The 14,209-nt window shown below is 44.1% G+C and overlaps 1 protein-coding gene across 1 annotated transcript in view; it reads right to left on the reverse strand.

The window, feature by feature from the left end:
• Window positions 1-14,209, reverse strand: part of Farp2 (FERM, RhoGEF and pleckstrin domain protein 2) — a 106,817-nt gene that overhangs the window by 79,491 nt on the left and 13,117 nt on the right. Inside the window, exons 2-3 of the mRNA XM_013033646.1 lie at window positions 1,528-1,632; window positions 217-259 (exon numbers count right to left, since the gene is read on the reverse strand). Coding sequence (XP_012889100.1) covers window positions 217-259; window positions 1,528-1,632 — 148 coding nt within the window. The remainder of the gene's footprint in view (window positions 1-216; window positions 260-1,527; window positions 1,633-14,209) is intronic.

The following is a 14,209-nucleotide window of genomic DNA, read 5'->3' on the forward strand; positions in this document are numbered from 1 at the left end:
CAGCCTGAGACTGAGATATTCCTACCAAGAGCCTCCTGCACAGCTGAGAAGACAGATGTGCACCAACATACCAAACTTTTTCTGGAAAGGTTTGAGGCTGGCCTCAAACCTTGATCTTCCCAATCTTTGCCTCCTGTGTAGCTAGGACAAGCATGAGCTATACCCATATCCTACCATGAAGCATCTTGAATAGAATTTTAGCGTTAAAGGACTTACTTCGTACTTGTCTAATGATGGGTTTCATAGGTTCAAGCCAAATCTAAAGAGAATTTAACAGAAAAGAATATATTAATTTCATTTAATAAGTATAATATAAACTTTTTAAAATTAGAGTTAAAAGATTTTCTTTTTCGGTCATGGGGCCTGAACTCTGGGCCTGAGCACTGTCTCTCAGCCCTTCAGCTCAAGGCTAGTGCTCTACCACTTGAGCCACAACGCCACTTCCAGTTTTCTGTGGTTAATTGGAGATAAGAGTCTCATGGACCTTCCTGCCCTGGCTGGCTTTGAACTGAGATTCTCAGTTAAAGGCATGAGCCACTGATACCAGCTAAAAGAATTTTTGTAACAGAATTTTTGTGTGTGGGGGCTGGGATGGTGGCTCAGTGGTAGAGCGCTTGCCTTGCATGCATGAGGCCCTGGGTTCGATTCCTCAGCACCACATAAGGAGAAAAAGTGGGAAGTGGTGCTGTGGTTCAAGCAGTAGAGCACTAGCCTTGAGCTGAAGAGCTAAGAGACAGCCCAGGTCCAGAGTTCAGGCCCTACGACCTGCAAAAACAGCATTTTTGTGTGCACGAATGTGTACAGCAGTACTGGGGCTTACGCACAGGAACCTGTGCTCTCATGTGGCTTTTCCACTCAAGGCTGGTGCTCTACCATGTAGGCTCTGTGCTGGGCGACTAGAGGCAAGAGCCTCACAGACCTCCTGCTGGGGAGTCTGAGCCACAATCCTGAGATCTCAGCATTCTGAGTAGCCAGAATTAAACACATGAGCCACAAGCACCTGGCTCTTCATCTTTTTGTTTTGTTTTTGGTGTTTTTTTTTTTTGGCAAGCCTAGGGCTTGGACTCAACCTGATGTTGGTCCCTGAGTTTTAATCTAGCCTCTTTGGGTTTTGGCGATTAACTGGAGATAAGAGTTTCATGGACTAAAACCATGATCTTCAGATCTCAGCCTTCTGAGATTATAGGTCTGAGCCCCTGGCACCTGTCCCTAAAAATCTACTTTTGACATAGCTTTTGGGGCAGGGTACATTAGAGGTTGCTGTGGTAACACAGAGAAAGGAAGGCTTTCCTTGGCATTATGTGCAACTGGATGGAAGAGTTAGAGGGATGTGCATTTGGACTTAAAGAACTAGGGTATGCATTCAAATGAAAAGCAGAAATGTTGAAATGTTCCTTGTAGCTAAAAATATTGTAATAGCACAGCTTTGATCAGGACATGCCAATTATCAAACAACTGACATCATTAAAGTAGGTTCTGAAGGGCTCTTTGTATACCAATTACAGAGCTAAAGTCAAACGCACATACCCAGTGGGACTGAATGTCCTGAAACTCCAACCCAAAGTAGTCACATTCGATCAGATTCAAATGCTTCCACACTTGTGTGAGCAACTTCTGGCCGTCACATTTAGGCTACAAGGAGACAGAGGGGAAAAAGCTTACAGGCTGAGTGGTGAACAAAGATTACTTAGGAACACTGGCATAAATTTACAATCCACCATATAACTTCAGCTCATTTCTTGCTCATTTTACCTTCAAGAATGTAAGATTTATAAACAGCCACATAACAAGTAAATGAGAGAGATCTGTGCTTAGGGACTGACAGAAATACATTCATAAACACACTTCTATTTTACATTCTTATTATGATTTAGGGTATCTTTGTAACTTTACACTGCAGAAACCATTTCCAGTTTCAGGTAATATATATATATATATATATATATATTTTTTTTTTTTTTTGGGGTCTGGTTGTGGGCCCTGAACTCTGGGCCTGGGCACTGTCCCTCAGCTCTTCAGCTCAAGGCTAACGCTCTACCACTTGAGCCACAGCGCCACTTCCGGCTTTTTTCTTTTTGCTTATGTGGTGCTGAGGAATTGAACCCAGAGCCTCATGCATGCAAGGCAAGCGCTCTGCCACTGGGCCACCTTCCCAGCCCCAGTTTCAGATAATATTTTATCAAGTGAAAATTTGATATTTGCTAAAATGCTGAGACCAACAGTCTTACTACTTGAGAAGAACAGGGGCTGTTGAGATAAAAAACAAAAACAAAAACTTCTGAATGGAAAGATGTTTAATGAAATTAAACATACTGAAAAAATACAATTTATCTACTCTTATGAACTGAGTAAAGAAAAACAAATGGTTGTTAGAAATTTTAAAAAGTTCTTAATCTCTCTAAAGGATAAAGTAGTAAAACCATATTTCCTCTATCACAGAAATCAGAAGAATCTGTGAAAAAGCAGGTAATCCCCACACAGTACTAAGGAGAGTGTAAATTAGTACAACTTTGGAGGGGTGATTTGCAAACACTTCAATACTTAACACTTATTAGCAAGAATTTTCCTCTATGAACACTCTCATAAACTGCATATAGCTAGTTATACAAGAACAAATTTGGTAAGACTAGTAAGTAATAGTATGGCTATAATGGAGAATTATGCAGCCTCAGAAAGAACACAGAAGTCTGTGTACAATGGAATATAGAACAGACTGCAGGTTAGGTAAGATGAAAACTCAAGATCTCCATTTCTACGAGATGTATGTAATATGATTCTCTTTTATAATGCACATGATATTTACAAGTTTATATACAATAAACTTAAACTGTATACATCAAACCTTGAAAAATTACTACCACTGCAGGACTGATTAGAGATAGGAGGAGGAGGCATGATTTTTTTTAAGGTTTTTTTTCTTATTTACTCCTGTAATGTTTCAACTTTTTGTTTTTGGTCCATTCCTGGGGCTTCAACTCATGGCCTGATTCACTGTCCCTAATCCTCCCTCTCTCTCCCTCTCCCTCTCTCAAGGCTAGAGTCCTACCATCTCAGCCACAACTCCACCCCAGCTTTATGGTGATAAATTGGAGATAAGAGTCACAGAGACTTTGCTTGCTGGATTAGCTCTGAACCACAATCCTCAGATCTCAGCCTCCTGAGTAGCTAGGTTTACATCGTAGGCCCTGCATCAACCCATTTTCAATACTGAAAACACATATTCAAGTGTAGGAAGGGCAAGTCTCCATTTTTCCCGAGCATCTTATACTCCTTGAAGTTTAACCAACAGATCTTCTGTGTACTAGCAATGTTTATGCTACTAGAGAAATTACTCTTGAGGAATATAAACCTATAATGCCTTGAAATAAAGATGTATTTAAAGAATGAAAATGTATGGGCTGGGAAAGTGGCTCAGTGGTAGAGCACTTGCCTTGCATGCCTGAGGCCCGGGGTTCCATTCCTCAGTACCACATAAGCAAAAAGAAAAAAGCCGGGAGTGGCGCTGTGGCTCACGTGGTAGAGCACTAGCCTTGAGCTGAAGAGCTGAGGGACAGTGTTCAGGCCCAGAGTTCAGGCCCCACGACTGGACCCCCCCCAAAAAAAAAAAAAGAAAAGAAAATGTAGTGAACACTTCCCTAGGACACAGTGACTTACGTTGTAAATCCAGTTTATAAATGAAGAGTAAATCTTCTGGGTTGAAGTCATTCTGACATCATCCTGTAAACACTGCTGTGATACCATGGCCATCTTGGAAGACCCTGACGGTGCTCAGTAACTCAATGAGAATGTGCCTATGCCAGGGCTTCTCAGACCAAACTATGGAGCAGCTTGGGTGGTTGCCAATTGGGAATCATGAGAGCCATATTGTCTGTTGAAATCAATTCCTTGTGGACCAAAATCCATGGGGTTAAGCAGGATGCTGGCAGCTACCAGGAGGCTGAGATGTGAGGATCTAGGTTTGGAGCTAGACTGAGCAAGAGAAGTACCTGTGAGACTCATCTCTAGTTAACCACCGAAATGTTGTAGGTAGACCTGAGGCTCAAGTGGTGAAGTGCTAGACTGAGCAAAAAAGCTGAGACGGCACTCAGGCCCCGATCTCAGGACTGGCACGCTGGGAAGCAAGCACGCACATGCACACACTACCAGGAATTCTGAAGCAGGGTTGTGAAACCTGGAAAAGGTTTGAGAGACTGGCATGCTACCCCCTCTTCCTTACTGGAAAGTGCTGAATCTTGGATGCCAGAGACCTTGAAGGCTGGACAAAACAGCTGACAGCTTAACTTTGGGGTACTACATAGCAAGACTTCATGTCTGGACCTTCCCGAGGGCGCAGTCTCCTGTGTCATAAGAATAAGGGGACCAGGGTTGGGAAGGTGGCTTAGTGGTAGAGCTCTTGCCTTGCATGCATGAGGCCCTGGGTTCGATTCCTCAGCACCACATAAGCAAAAAGAAAAAAGCCGGAAGTGGCGCTGTGGCTCAAGTGGTTCTAGAGCGCTAGCCTTGAGCTGAAGAGCTGAGGGGCAGTGCTCAGGCCCAGAGTTCAGGCCCCACAACTGGACTCCCCCCCACCCCCCAAAAAATAATAAGGAAACTAGTGTCTCTCAGAGACTCTGTTTTGGCTCTATAGATGCTTTACTTTGCATGTATCCATGATGATCCTCCCTCCCAGTGGGAACTCGGGGCCCAAGTGCTGGTGAGCCTTGGTGTGAGAGCCGGAGGACTGCGGGTTGGATGCCTCCTCCCGACATGAACCCCCAGACGCTAAGAGGCCCCTGGAAAGGTCACTCACTCCCGGCTTTACAGGAGTCCAGACTTGTATCCTGGATGTGGGCTAATTCAACCCCAAATTTTCTGGAACCTTGGGGATAGACCAAAGCCTGTGCAAATTGTAAGTCATTTACGGCTTACCTCTACTTCCTAAGATAAGGAAGTCATTTATCACTTGAGGAAGGTTGTATCACGTTGGTGCCTGTGACTTCAGGAATACTGATACTTGACTTTCTGCACATAAGCCCCTGTACCCAACTAAATAAATACTTTGGTAAAGGGACTTTGGGAACCTGAAGCTGGTGGAAGGCTTCAGGCCCTGGAGCCCCACGCCGTACGGCCATGGTTGGTCTCCATTACTGCCTTGCCCTAGCTGCAGTGGGCTGGACCCTTGGGACCCCGGGTGTCCCGCTGTCTCTCTATGTCTCTGTGTTTTTCTAGTTTTCTTGGTCTCTGGTGTCTTGTCCTATCGCCTTGGGTTGCAGCCAGCAACACAGAACCATCCACTAGGATACGGAGTTATTCTGGGGAAGGCTCTCAGACCACCTGTTGCCTACCACTCCATCCCCTTCTCCAGCATAACCATATGGGGCATGATCCAGACAGGGCTCTTCCTGCTTATAGGGCTGGCTGCATTCAGGACTGAGGGTGGATGTGATGTGGGGAAATGACATACACCTCAAGAATTCCATTATGGGAAACTCCCTGTCACTTTCCTTTGTGAGCCTCCAGTGTATCCCTCATTTGCGATACCTCCTTAACACCAGCTGATTTACTTATTGTTTGGTTTGCTCTTCTTACTAGGTGAATCTGAAAGGTAGAAATTGGGTCTTCATCCTGTGTTGCTAGGCCTGGCATTTGGCAGTCTGCTACAAAAGGCACAACTCCAAACCCCCTCACAACGCTCTGATTCTGATGGTTTGGGGGGGAGTAAAGTCTTATGTCAAGTGAACAGTGAGAAGGCAATTCCCCCAGCTTCTCCCTGGTCTTCCGCCTGGCTATCGCAGATGCCAAGGTATCTGCTCACCTGAGTGATAGGGAAGCCCATGTGCCAATCATGCAAACACACATGCTGGGTTCAAGATGCAGTCTTATTTTCCAGGAATGTCCTACATGTATTTGCATATACACACATACACACTTTTCTCAACTCCCCCAAAAGCCCTTAGAATTGCATATTTTTACAAACTACAAAGGAAGATATTTTCAATGCAATTTAAATTTCCCCAAAGCATGGAAGATTTTTCCCCCCAAACACAAAGACATCTACATCCCTGCAGAAAAATATACATTTATAGATATTAATAAAAATATTTAAAGGACAATATTGGTAAATATAAGCCAGTGACAATTAAAATAACTCTATACCATAAATTTTATAGGAAGTTTGTTACTATTTCACATCAATAAACCACACAGAAAATAAATCATACAATTGGTTCCAGAATAATTTGAAGAAAGCGAAGATGTGGTTCAAGTGGTAGAGTGCTGGCCTTGAGGGAAAAAGCCAAGTGAGAGGGTGAGGAATGTTGTTCAAGCCCCAGGACCAGCCCCAAGAATAAGCAAACCAAAGAATAATTTGAAGGTTAAGAAGGTATCTAATTTAATTAAATTTCTAGTGTCTTTCTCCCATCTTCCCAGGGCTTTGCATATGCTAGATAAGGGCTCTGCCATTGAGATATGCTCCAGACCCTCTATTTCTAAGTGTGTTTGTGTGTGTGCCTGCACGTATGTGTGTGTGTGTGTGTGTGTGTGTGTATGTGTGCGTGCACGCATGCATGCTGGTACTGGGGTCACATTCTTTATATTCTTTTTTTTTTTTTTGGGGTCTGTCACAGGGCTTGAACTCTGGGCCTGAGCACTGTCCCTCAGCTCTTCAGCTCGAGGCCACAGCATCACTTCCGGTTTTCTGGTGGTTTATTGGAGATAAGAGTTTCATGGCTTTTCCTGCCTGGGCTGGCTTTGAACTGTGATCCTCAGATCTCAGCCTCCTGAGTGGCTGGGATTACAGGCGTGAGCCACCAGAGCCTGGCTACATTCTTTATATTCTTGTTCATGGCTGTTCTACCACCTGAGCTACAGATCCAATCCAGTATTTTGGAGAGAGTCTCATGGACTTTTCTTCTGGGCTAGCTTCAAATCACAACCCCCAGATCCATTTCCTGAGTAGTTAGGATTATAGGTGTAAGCCATTAGGATCTAGCTATTTCAAGTCATGATATTAAATACAATTTTTTGACTGGGTACTGGTAGCTTACACCTGTAATCCTAGCTACTCAGAAGGCTGAGATTTGAGGATTGCAGTTCAAAGCCAGCCAGGGCAGGAAAGTCTGTGAAATTCAGATTTCCAATTAATCAGCAAAAACCCAGAAGTAAAGCCAGCTTTACAGGCTCTGAGTTCAAACCCCACAACTTTAAAAATAAAATAAAGTTAGTTTGGGGGTTTGATGGTACTGAGACCTTATGCTTGTTAGGATGGCACTCTACCACTTGAGCCACACGTCCAGTTCTGTTTTTTGCTGGCTATCTGGAGCTGGAGCTGGACTCCAGGAGACTTCTCTACCACAGTTGGTTGTAAACCACAATCTTTTGGATCTTAAACTCTTGAGTATGCTTCTGCGTCACCTCCAATGTGCATGGATAGCATCCAAACCAGGGGCTGGTCAATCTGTGCTCACAGTACAGCCCCAGCATTTGTCACAAGGATCAAATTGTGTGTACACAAAACATGGGCTCTGGAGCTGAAATCTTGGTTTCCTCTGAGTGGTCATGCTCAGCCTATTTTCCTCATCTGAGGAATAAATCTAACTCTATCTTATAAGGCATTTATTTATGTATTTATTTTGGTGCCAGTGAGGCTTGAACTTAGGGCCTGGGCACTGTCATTTAGCTTTTTCTGCTCAAGGCTGGTGAAGCCACAGCTTCACTTCCAGCTTTTTGTAGGTTAATTAGAGAGAAGATCCTCATGGACTTTCCTGTCTAGGTTGGATTCAAACAGGGATCCTTGGATTTAGCTTCCTAATTATGAAGGCTTTAATGAAATAATGTACAAAAACTGCTCTGATTCATACTTGGCATAAAAAGCTGTCCAAGTCCAAAGCTGCAGTCACAAACTGCACATTTGGAAGAGCACAGGCATCACCAGAGATGGTCTACTACCCACACAGAGGGCTCACACCCCGCCTTTCCCAGTTCTGTTAGACTGACCCCCAGGGTTCAGATGATCTCTTCAATGAAAGTCCACAGAGAGCACAGGTCAAAGATAGGATGCATAGCACTTGGTTCTACGATGGGTGCATTTACTCATAAAATGGCAGCCAAAAATTTCTTTCGCCTGCCAATATGTATGTAAAATGGGGGCTGAGGATGTAAGTTAGTAGTAAGCTATTCATCTAGCATGTACAAGGCCCTGGATTCTATCCCTAGTACTGAAAAAATACATGAAACCTCACAATCCTTTTTATAATGTATTATGAAGATAACTTTTTGGATGTTTTTCTGTGTTACTAGGTAAAATACTTTTTCACAGAATTCACACCCTTAATTTTTTTTTGGTTAGGGAGCCACACCTGTGATAATTGCTATTTACTCCTGAAATTTCCAAAATTAATACCAAAGAATCACCAAGGGGTATAAAGGAGAACAGGAGGCTTCAACACTGACTGCAGGAGGGGCGTGAGTTACAAGTTTGAAGGGATGGGGAAAATGTGGGGGATCCCAATTGTCTCTCCCCATTCTTTAGTGACAGGGAAATAGGTTCTCCTCGGGCTGGCTTTCCTTCCCAACCCCTTTGTTCACTTTCTCTAGGTCATCTCAGGACTTGAACTACAAATTGTTAAGTGTCACAAACAGCTGCATCCTCAGTGTCATTTGTATCTGTAATATGTCTATTGTGACTCTCACATCTTGTATACTAAAGGTACAGAAATTCAGCCTCAGTTGAACTTTGATACTTATCATCTGTTCCCAAAGCAGCAAAATAAGGTAGAAGAAGACTTTCTTTGAGGTAAATCGGAAAGACCTTCCAGCTACCTGGTATCCAGCACTGGTCATTGATAGACAAGGGAAGAGACCTACTGTCTCATCCATGTCCTGCTGATAACACAGCCACCCAGATCACAACTGTACTTCAAATACAAGCTAGGGAAGAAAAGTACTGAGAACACGAATTATAAGTTAAAAACCTTTTTGTTCATCTGAGCATTGGTGGCTCACGCCTGTAATCCTAGCTACTCAGGAGGCTGAGATGTGAGGATCTAGGTTTGGAGCTAGCCTGAGTAGGAATACCTGTGAGACTCACCTTTAACCACCAAACAGCCAGAAGTGGAGCTGTGGCTCAAGTGGTAAAACTCTTCTGCCTTGACCAAAAGAGCTCAGGAACAGCACCCAGATCCTGAGTTCAAGGGACTGGCTGGCGCGCGCGCGCACACACACACACACACACACACACACACACACACACACACACACACTCAAAACAAAAAAATTTTTGTTCAATATTTCATTTGCCACTTGTCACTGTAGTGAATCAGACATAAAGCATATTGTTAAATATCGACATCCACAGAAACACCATTAAAGACTATGTCTAGATGGAAATGGGTACAAAAGCTGCCTAACAAAGCAGCGCTTTATCTTGAGCGCTGTGGGAAAATCCTCTTGGAACAGCATGATGTCCTTCAGCTTGTTTGCTTCTGTGACCATTTACAGTCTGCGTGCCAAGTCTTAACTCCCCATGGGTCCAGATGCCCACTCCTGGTACTGAACTCATATCTACATTAGCTTCATTACGTAAGATTTTTCTTGTCTAATAATTAGATCAAACCCAAATTGCCTTTTATATTACACTGCACAATGAAAATAATCTTGAGAGCTCACAGGAAACTGTAGTGCATTCATATGAATTCTCTGAAAGGTCATCAACATTTTGGACAGGCATTCTTATTCTGGAACACTTTTTAAGAAATTATCTTTACATAGTTGTACAAAGGGGCTTCTATTCAACGTAGCAGCTTATGAGTACAATGCATTTTTTTTTGGGTCAGTTGTGGGGCTGGAACCCTGGGCCTGAGTGCTGTCTCTCAGATCTTCAGCTCAAGGTGAGTACTCTAGCACTTGAGCCACAGCATCACTTCCAGTTTTCTGGAGACTAATCGGAGATAAGAGTCTCATGGACTTTCCTGCCAAGGCTGGCTTTGAACCTCGATCCTCAGATCTCAGCCTCCTGAGCATCTAGAATTATAGGTGTGAGCCACCGGTGCCTGGCCTAGGAACATTTTGAATTCCTAGATTGTCGCATATTTCTAAAATACTGTCCACTAAAGTTCTGCTAAGTTTCAGTGGAAGCCATAAGGACTAGAGTAGAGGGGTGTGAATGGCTATGTATGCCTTCTGAGGAAGGGCTCTGTACCACATGCATCCCATGTTCTTAGACTAAAGAGATAACCTGGTACAAACTGCCTTCTACCGTAGAACATGGAAATGAACTGACCTTGTCAATTCATTGTTTCACTGATACCTAGACAACAGATTTTCCTAAACTACTCAGGGAAACAGTAAAATATAAAATTTCCAAATTGGAACTTATTAATAGAGGTGAGCAAGTTACTTTTTTTTTTTTTTGGTCGTGGCGCTTGAACTCTGGGCCTGGGCGCTGTCCCTCAGCTCTTACAGCTCAAGGCGAGTGCTCTACCGCTTGAGCCACAGTGCCACTTCCAGTTTTGTAATGGTTTACTGGAGATAAGAGTCTCACAGACTTTCCTTCCCGGGCTGGCTTTGAACTGCGATCCTCAGATCTCAGCCTCCTGAGTAGCTAGGATTACAGGAGTGAGCTACTGGCACCCAGTGCAAGTTACTTCTTTATTGTCCTCCATCTAACATCCATGATTGTCTTGCTTTGTGTTGCTAGAGCAGGGCCTTGAAGACACTCCTTTTCAATGTCTGGCTTGTCAGTAGAAGGTGCTGGTGGATCCAAGGAGCAGGGGTTTCTCTTCTGGCTCTGGGGCTTTACGTGTTCATGTCGGCACTTAGCTTCTACCTGCCAGCCTGTTCCTGTGACACCTTCATGAACTTTGCCATTGTCTAACATTTGTTGTTTCTTGGATTTTCTTTCCCTAGTACATTTCTACTGATCATGTGTGCATGTGAACATGCATGTGTGTGTGTGCACATGCGCACATGTGAGTACCAGAAGCAGGATTTGGATTAGGGGCCTTGTAATCTAACCAGAAAAGTCTTTCTAGCTGGCTTTGAGTCATGATCCTCAGGTCTTGGCATTTTGAATCACCAAGATTACAGGTGTGAGCAACCAGCTTCTTGATTATTACCGCATTCTTCAGTAAACCCCCATCTCCTGGTCCTTAGTAGTTAACTATTATTCCTGTTACATTTCCAAGTTCACATTACTAGTGTCATTTCTGATGCTTGACTGGGGTGCAAATAATTAAACAAGCAGAATATAAATTGCCCACAGACTGGAAAGTCTTGACGCTTTTACGTTGGAAAGAGCACTTCAACTGTGAGGAGGAAAAAGCAAAGGTGCTGTGGCGCTCCAGCAAGTTGTCCCAGTCAAGCTGTCTGCACAGCTTAAAAAGTGCTGGAGCAGAAGCTGCCCGTGACCCCAGAGGCCGGCGGAGGAAATGCAACACGATTCACTAAAGGAGGGAGCCTCGGGCGTTTGTCCGCTCATTTCCTATCTGTAGTCCCAAGTTCTTGAGAAGAGGGCCATCATGCCTGCCAGCACCCCTCACAGAGTCAGAGGAACCTGAGGACAGAGCTCTGTGAACTTCCCAAGGGAGATGGCCATGAGCTCCTCTTTCCATGAGGGACACAGCGGCAGAATGGTCCAATGAAAGCACAGCACATCAGAAAAGATAAGCCCCACGGTGATCCATATCTGGCTTCAGTGCATAATTGCATAAATGTTAAGTCATACAACCTGCTATTAACTGACAGGCTTAAAATTTCTGGACAAACAAAACGGGACTTTTTAGTTTCAGAAGAAGAAAAAAAGCAAATTGAAGGGCAGCTAGCTTACCATCCAATCTCTTAAGGCAGATGGCCTCTAATTAAATCTTCTCTTTCATCCTCTCAAACAGAAGGGGTTCTGGTTGGCTTGCCTGTCCTTACTTGTGTATACATGTGTACACTTCCATACGAACTGAAACCTGTCTGTCTGCCTGTCCTGCCCACTCACCCTTGTCAGGACGAGGCTCACTCCTACAGCTCTGTATCAAGGAGGTAGTCATTCTCTGAGGGAAGGCCTCTCTGGGAAATCAAACTGTAGCCTTTAGATAAGATCAGTTATAATCAACATAGACCAGCTTGGAACCTCATTTGTGAAAATGCAAATTGAAATCAAACTGAAACCCAATTCCTGAATACTATAGCGACATCTGGAAAGTGGGAAATTAGCACAATGAACAAAGCAAATGTGCACACCAGAGGGGAAAACCTATTTAAAAAATTCAATAGATCCTTAAAAAGGTAAGCTGTAATCCTAGCTACTCAGGAGGCTGAGATCTGATGATTACGGTTCAAACCCAGCCTGGGCATGAAAGGCCATGAAACTTATCTCCAATAAACCACCAGAAAACCAGAGGTGGTGCTATGGCTCAAGTGGTAAGAGTACTAGTCTTGAGCTGAAGAGCTGAGGGACAGCACTCAAGCACAGAGTTCAAGCTCCATGACCAACCAACCAACCAACAAACAACAAAAAAAACTCAGTATAAGAGAAGGGATGAGCTGGGAAGATGGCTCAGTGGAAGAGTGTTTACCTTGCATGCTCTTCAGCTCAAGGCTAGCATTCTACCACTTGAGCCATAGTGCCACTTCTGGCCTTTTCTGTTTATGTGGTACTGAGGAATCGAACCCAGGGCCTCATTCACGCCAGGTAAGCACTCTACTAGTAAGCACATTCCTAGCCCAAAAGTACATTTCTTTTTGGACAATGTCACCCCTTCCCTTGCTTTTTCCCAGAGAACTTCTGAGGGAAAATGACAACACAGTAACAACAACAACAACTAAAGTATAAAATGAGAAATCTAACTCCCATTTCCTGTAAGGGAGCAGGCAATGTTTTTCTCTTCTGTATTTCTCCCAACCTTAACCCTGTTATACTAAAATAAATCCCTGCTAAAGCATAAAAAAGAGAAAAAATAGGACATTGTATATGCCTATAATCCCAGCAGCTGGAAAGCTGAAATAGGAGGATCATAAGTTTGAGACCAGTCTGAGCTCCAAATAGCTAGAATATGGCTCAAGTGGTAGAATACCTTCTGAGCAAGAGCAGGCCCTGAGTTAGACTCCTAGTACCATGCATCTTTTCACCTAAAATATGAGAATAAGGAGGAAGGGGGCTCCATTTTCAGTAAAGTTAAGGAACGCCTAAATCCCCAATCCAAATTTAGCGGGAGCGGTGCCTGTAGCCAGAGAACAATGTGTGTGAGTGCTCACGAGGTGTGGGAGCGGCGTGGGGCTAGGCGCAACTTCAGCAGGATCCCCGAAGCACATACATACATCAAAGGCGGAGGGTCCAAGCTGAGAGATAAAACCTATGTGCTTAGCTTGCAAAACGAGGGTGGGGGAGATCACGGAAGCAGAGCCCAACCAAAGTCCAGTGTGGCTTGGTGACTCAGAGCTGACAACACTGAAAATACTACATGCAAGTCACATACAGAGCAGCTTCCACCCACACACCTCAAGACATGACACATTCCAAACTTCAACCAGGGTATCATAACCAGCTCCTCTCACAAGCACCTCCTTAAGTTAGGCAACTGACGAACTTACATGTTTCAAAGACTGATGGTCAAATAGAATGAACACGGAATATTCAAAAATACTCATCATAAAATCAGCAAATAGAAACAAACATCAGAAAAACACGCCATAGGAAAACATTGCCAGTTAAAAGAGTAAAATCTGCAGCAGAAACTTACTATGGTTATTAAGTAATTGCTGTTGTGACTCCAGAGCGCCAGGCTACATGCTCAGAGGGAATGAGAGGGAAAAAAAAGACGGAAAATGAGAGCAGTCCCTGAGAAGTCTCACAGGAAAGGCTCACAGTGTTCCTGAGGCCCACATACACTCAGCTCAGGCTGCTACAACAAATACTCCATGGAGCACGCAGGGCTTGTTTGGCTTGTTGGCGGTGCTTAGGTTTGAACTCAGGGTCTTGCACTTGCAAAGCAGGTGCTCCACAACCTGAGCCACACCTTCAGCCTGACACTGCATGTTTTGGTGTTCCCCTCTCTTCCTTCTGGGGCTCAGATGGCGGCCAATACACTGTACAGTGAGGGTGTCCACTCATAGACTGTACAGTTAGGGTGTCCACTCATAGACTATACAGTGAGGGTGTCCACTCATAGACTGTACAGTGAGGGTGTCCACTCATAGACTGTACAGTGAGGGTGTCCACTCATAGACTGTACAGTGAGGGTGT

Source organism: Dipodomys ordii, unplaced genomic scaffold (assembly GCF_000151885.1).
Source record: "Dipodomys ordii isolate 6190 unplaced genomic scaffold, Dord_2.0 Scaffold174, whole genome shotgun sequence".
NCBI lineage: Eukaryota > Metazoa > Chordata > Mammalia > Rodentia > Heteromyidae > Dipodomys > Dipodomys ordii.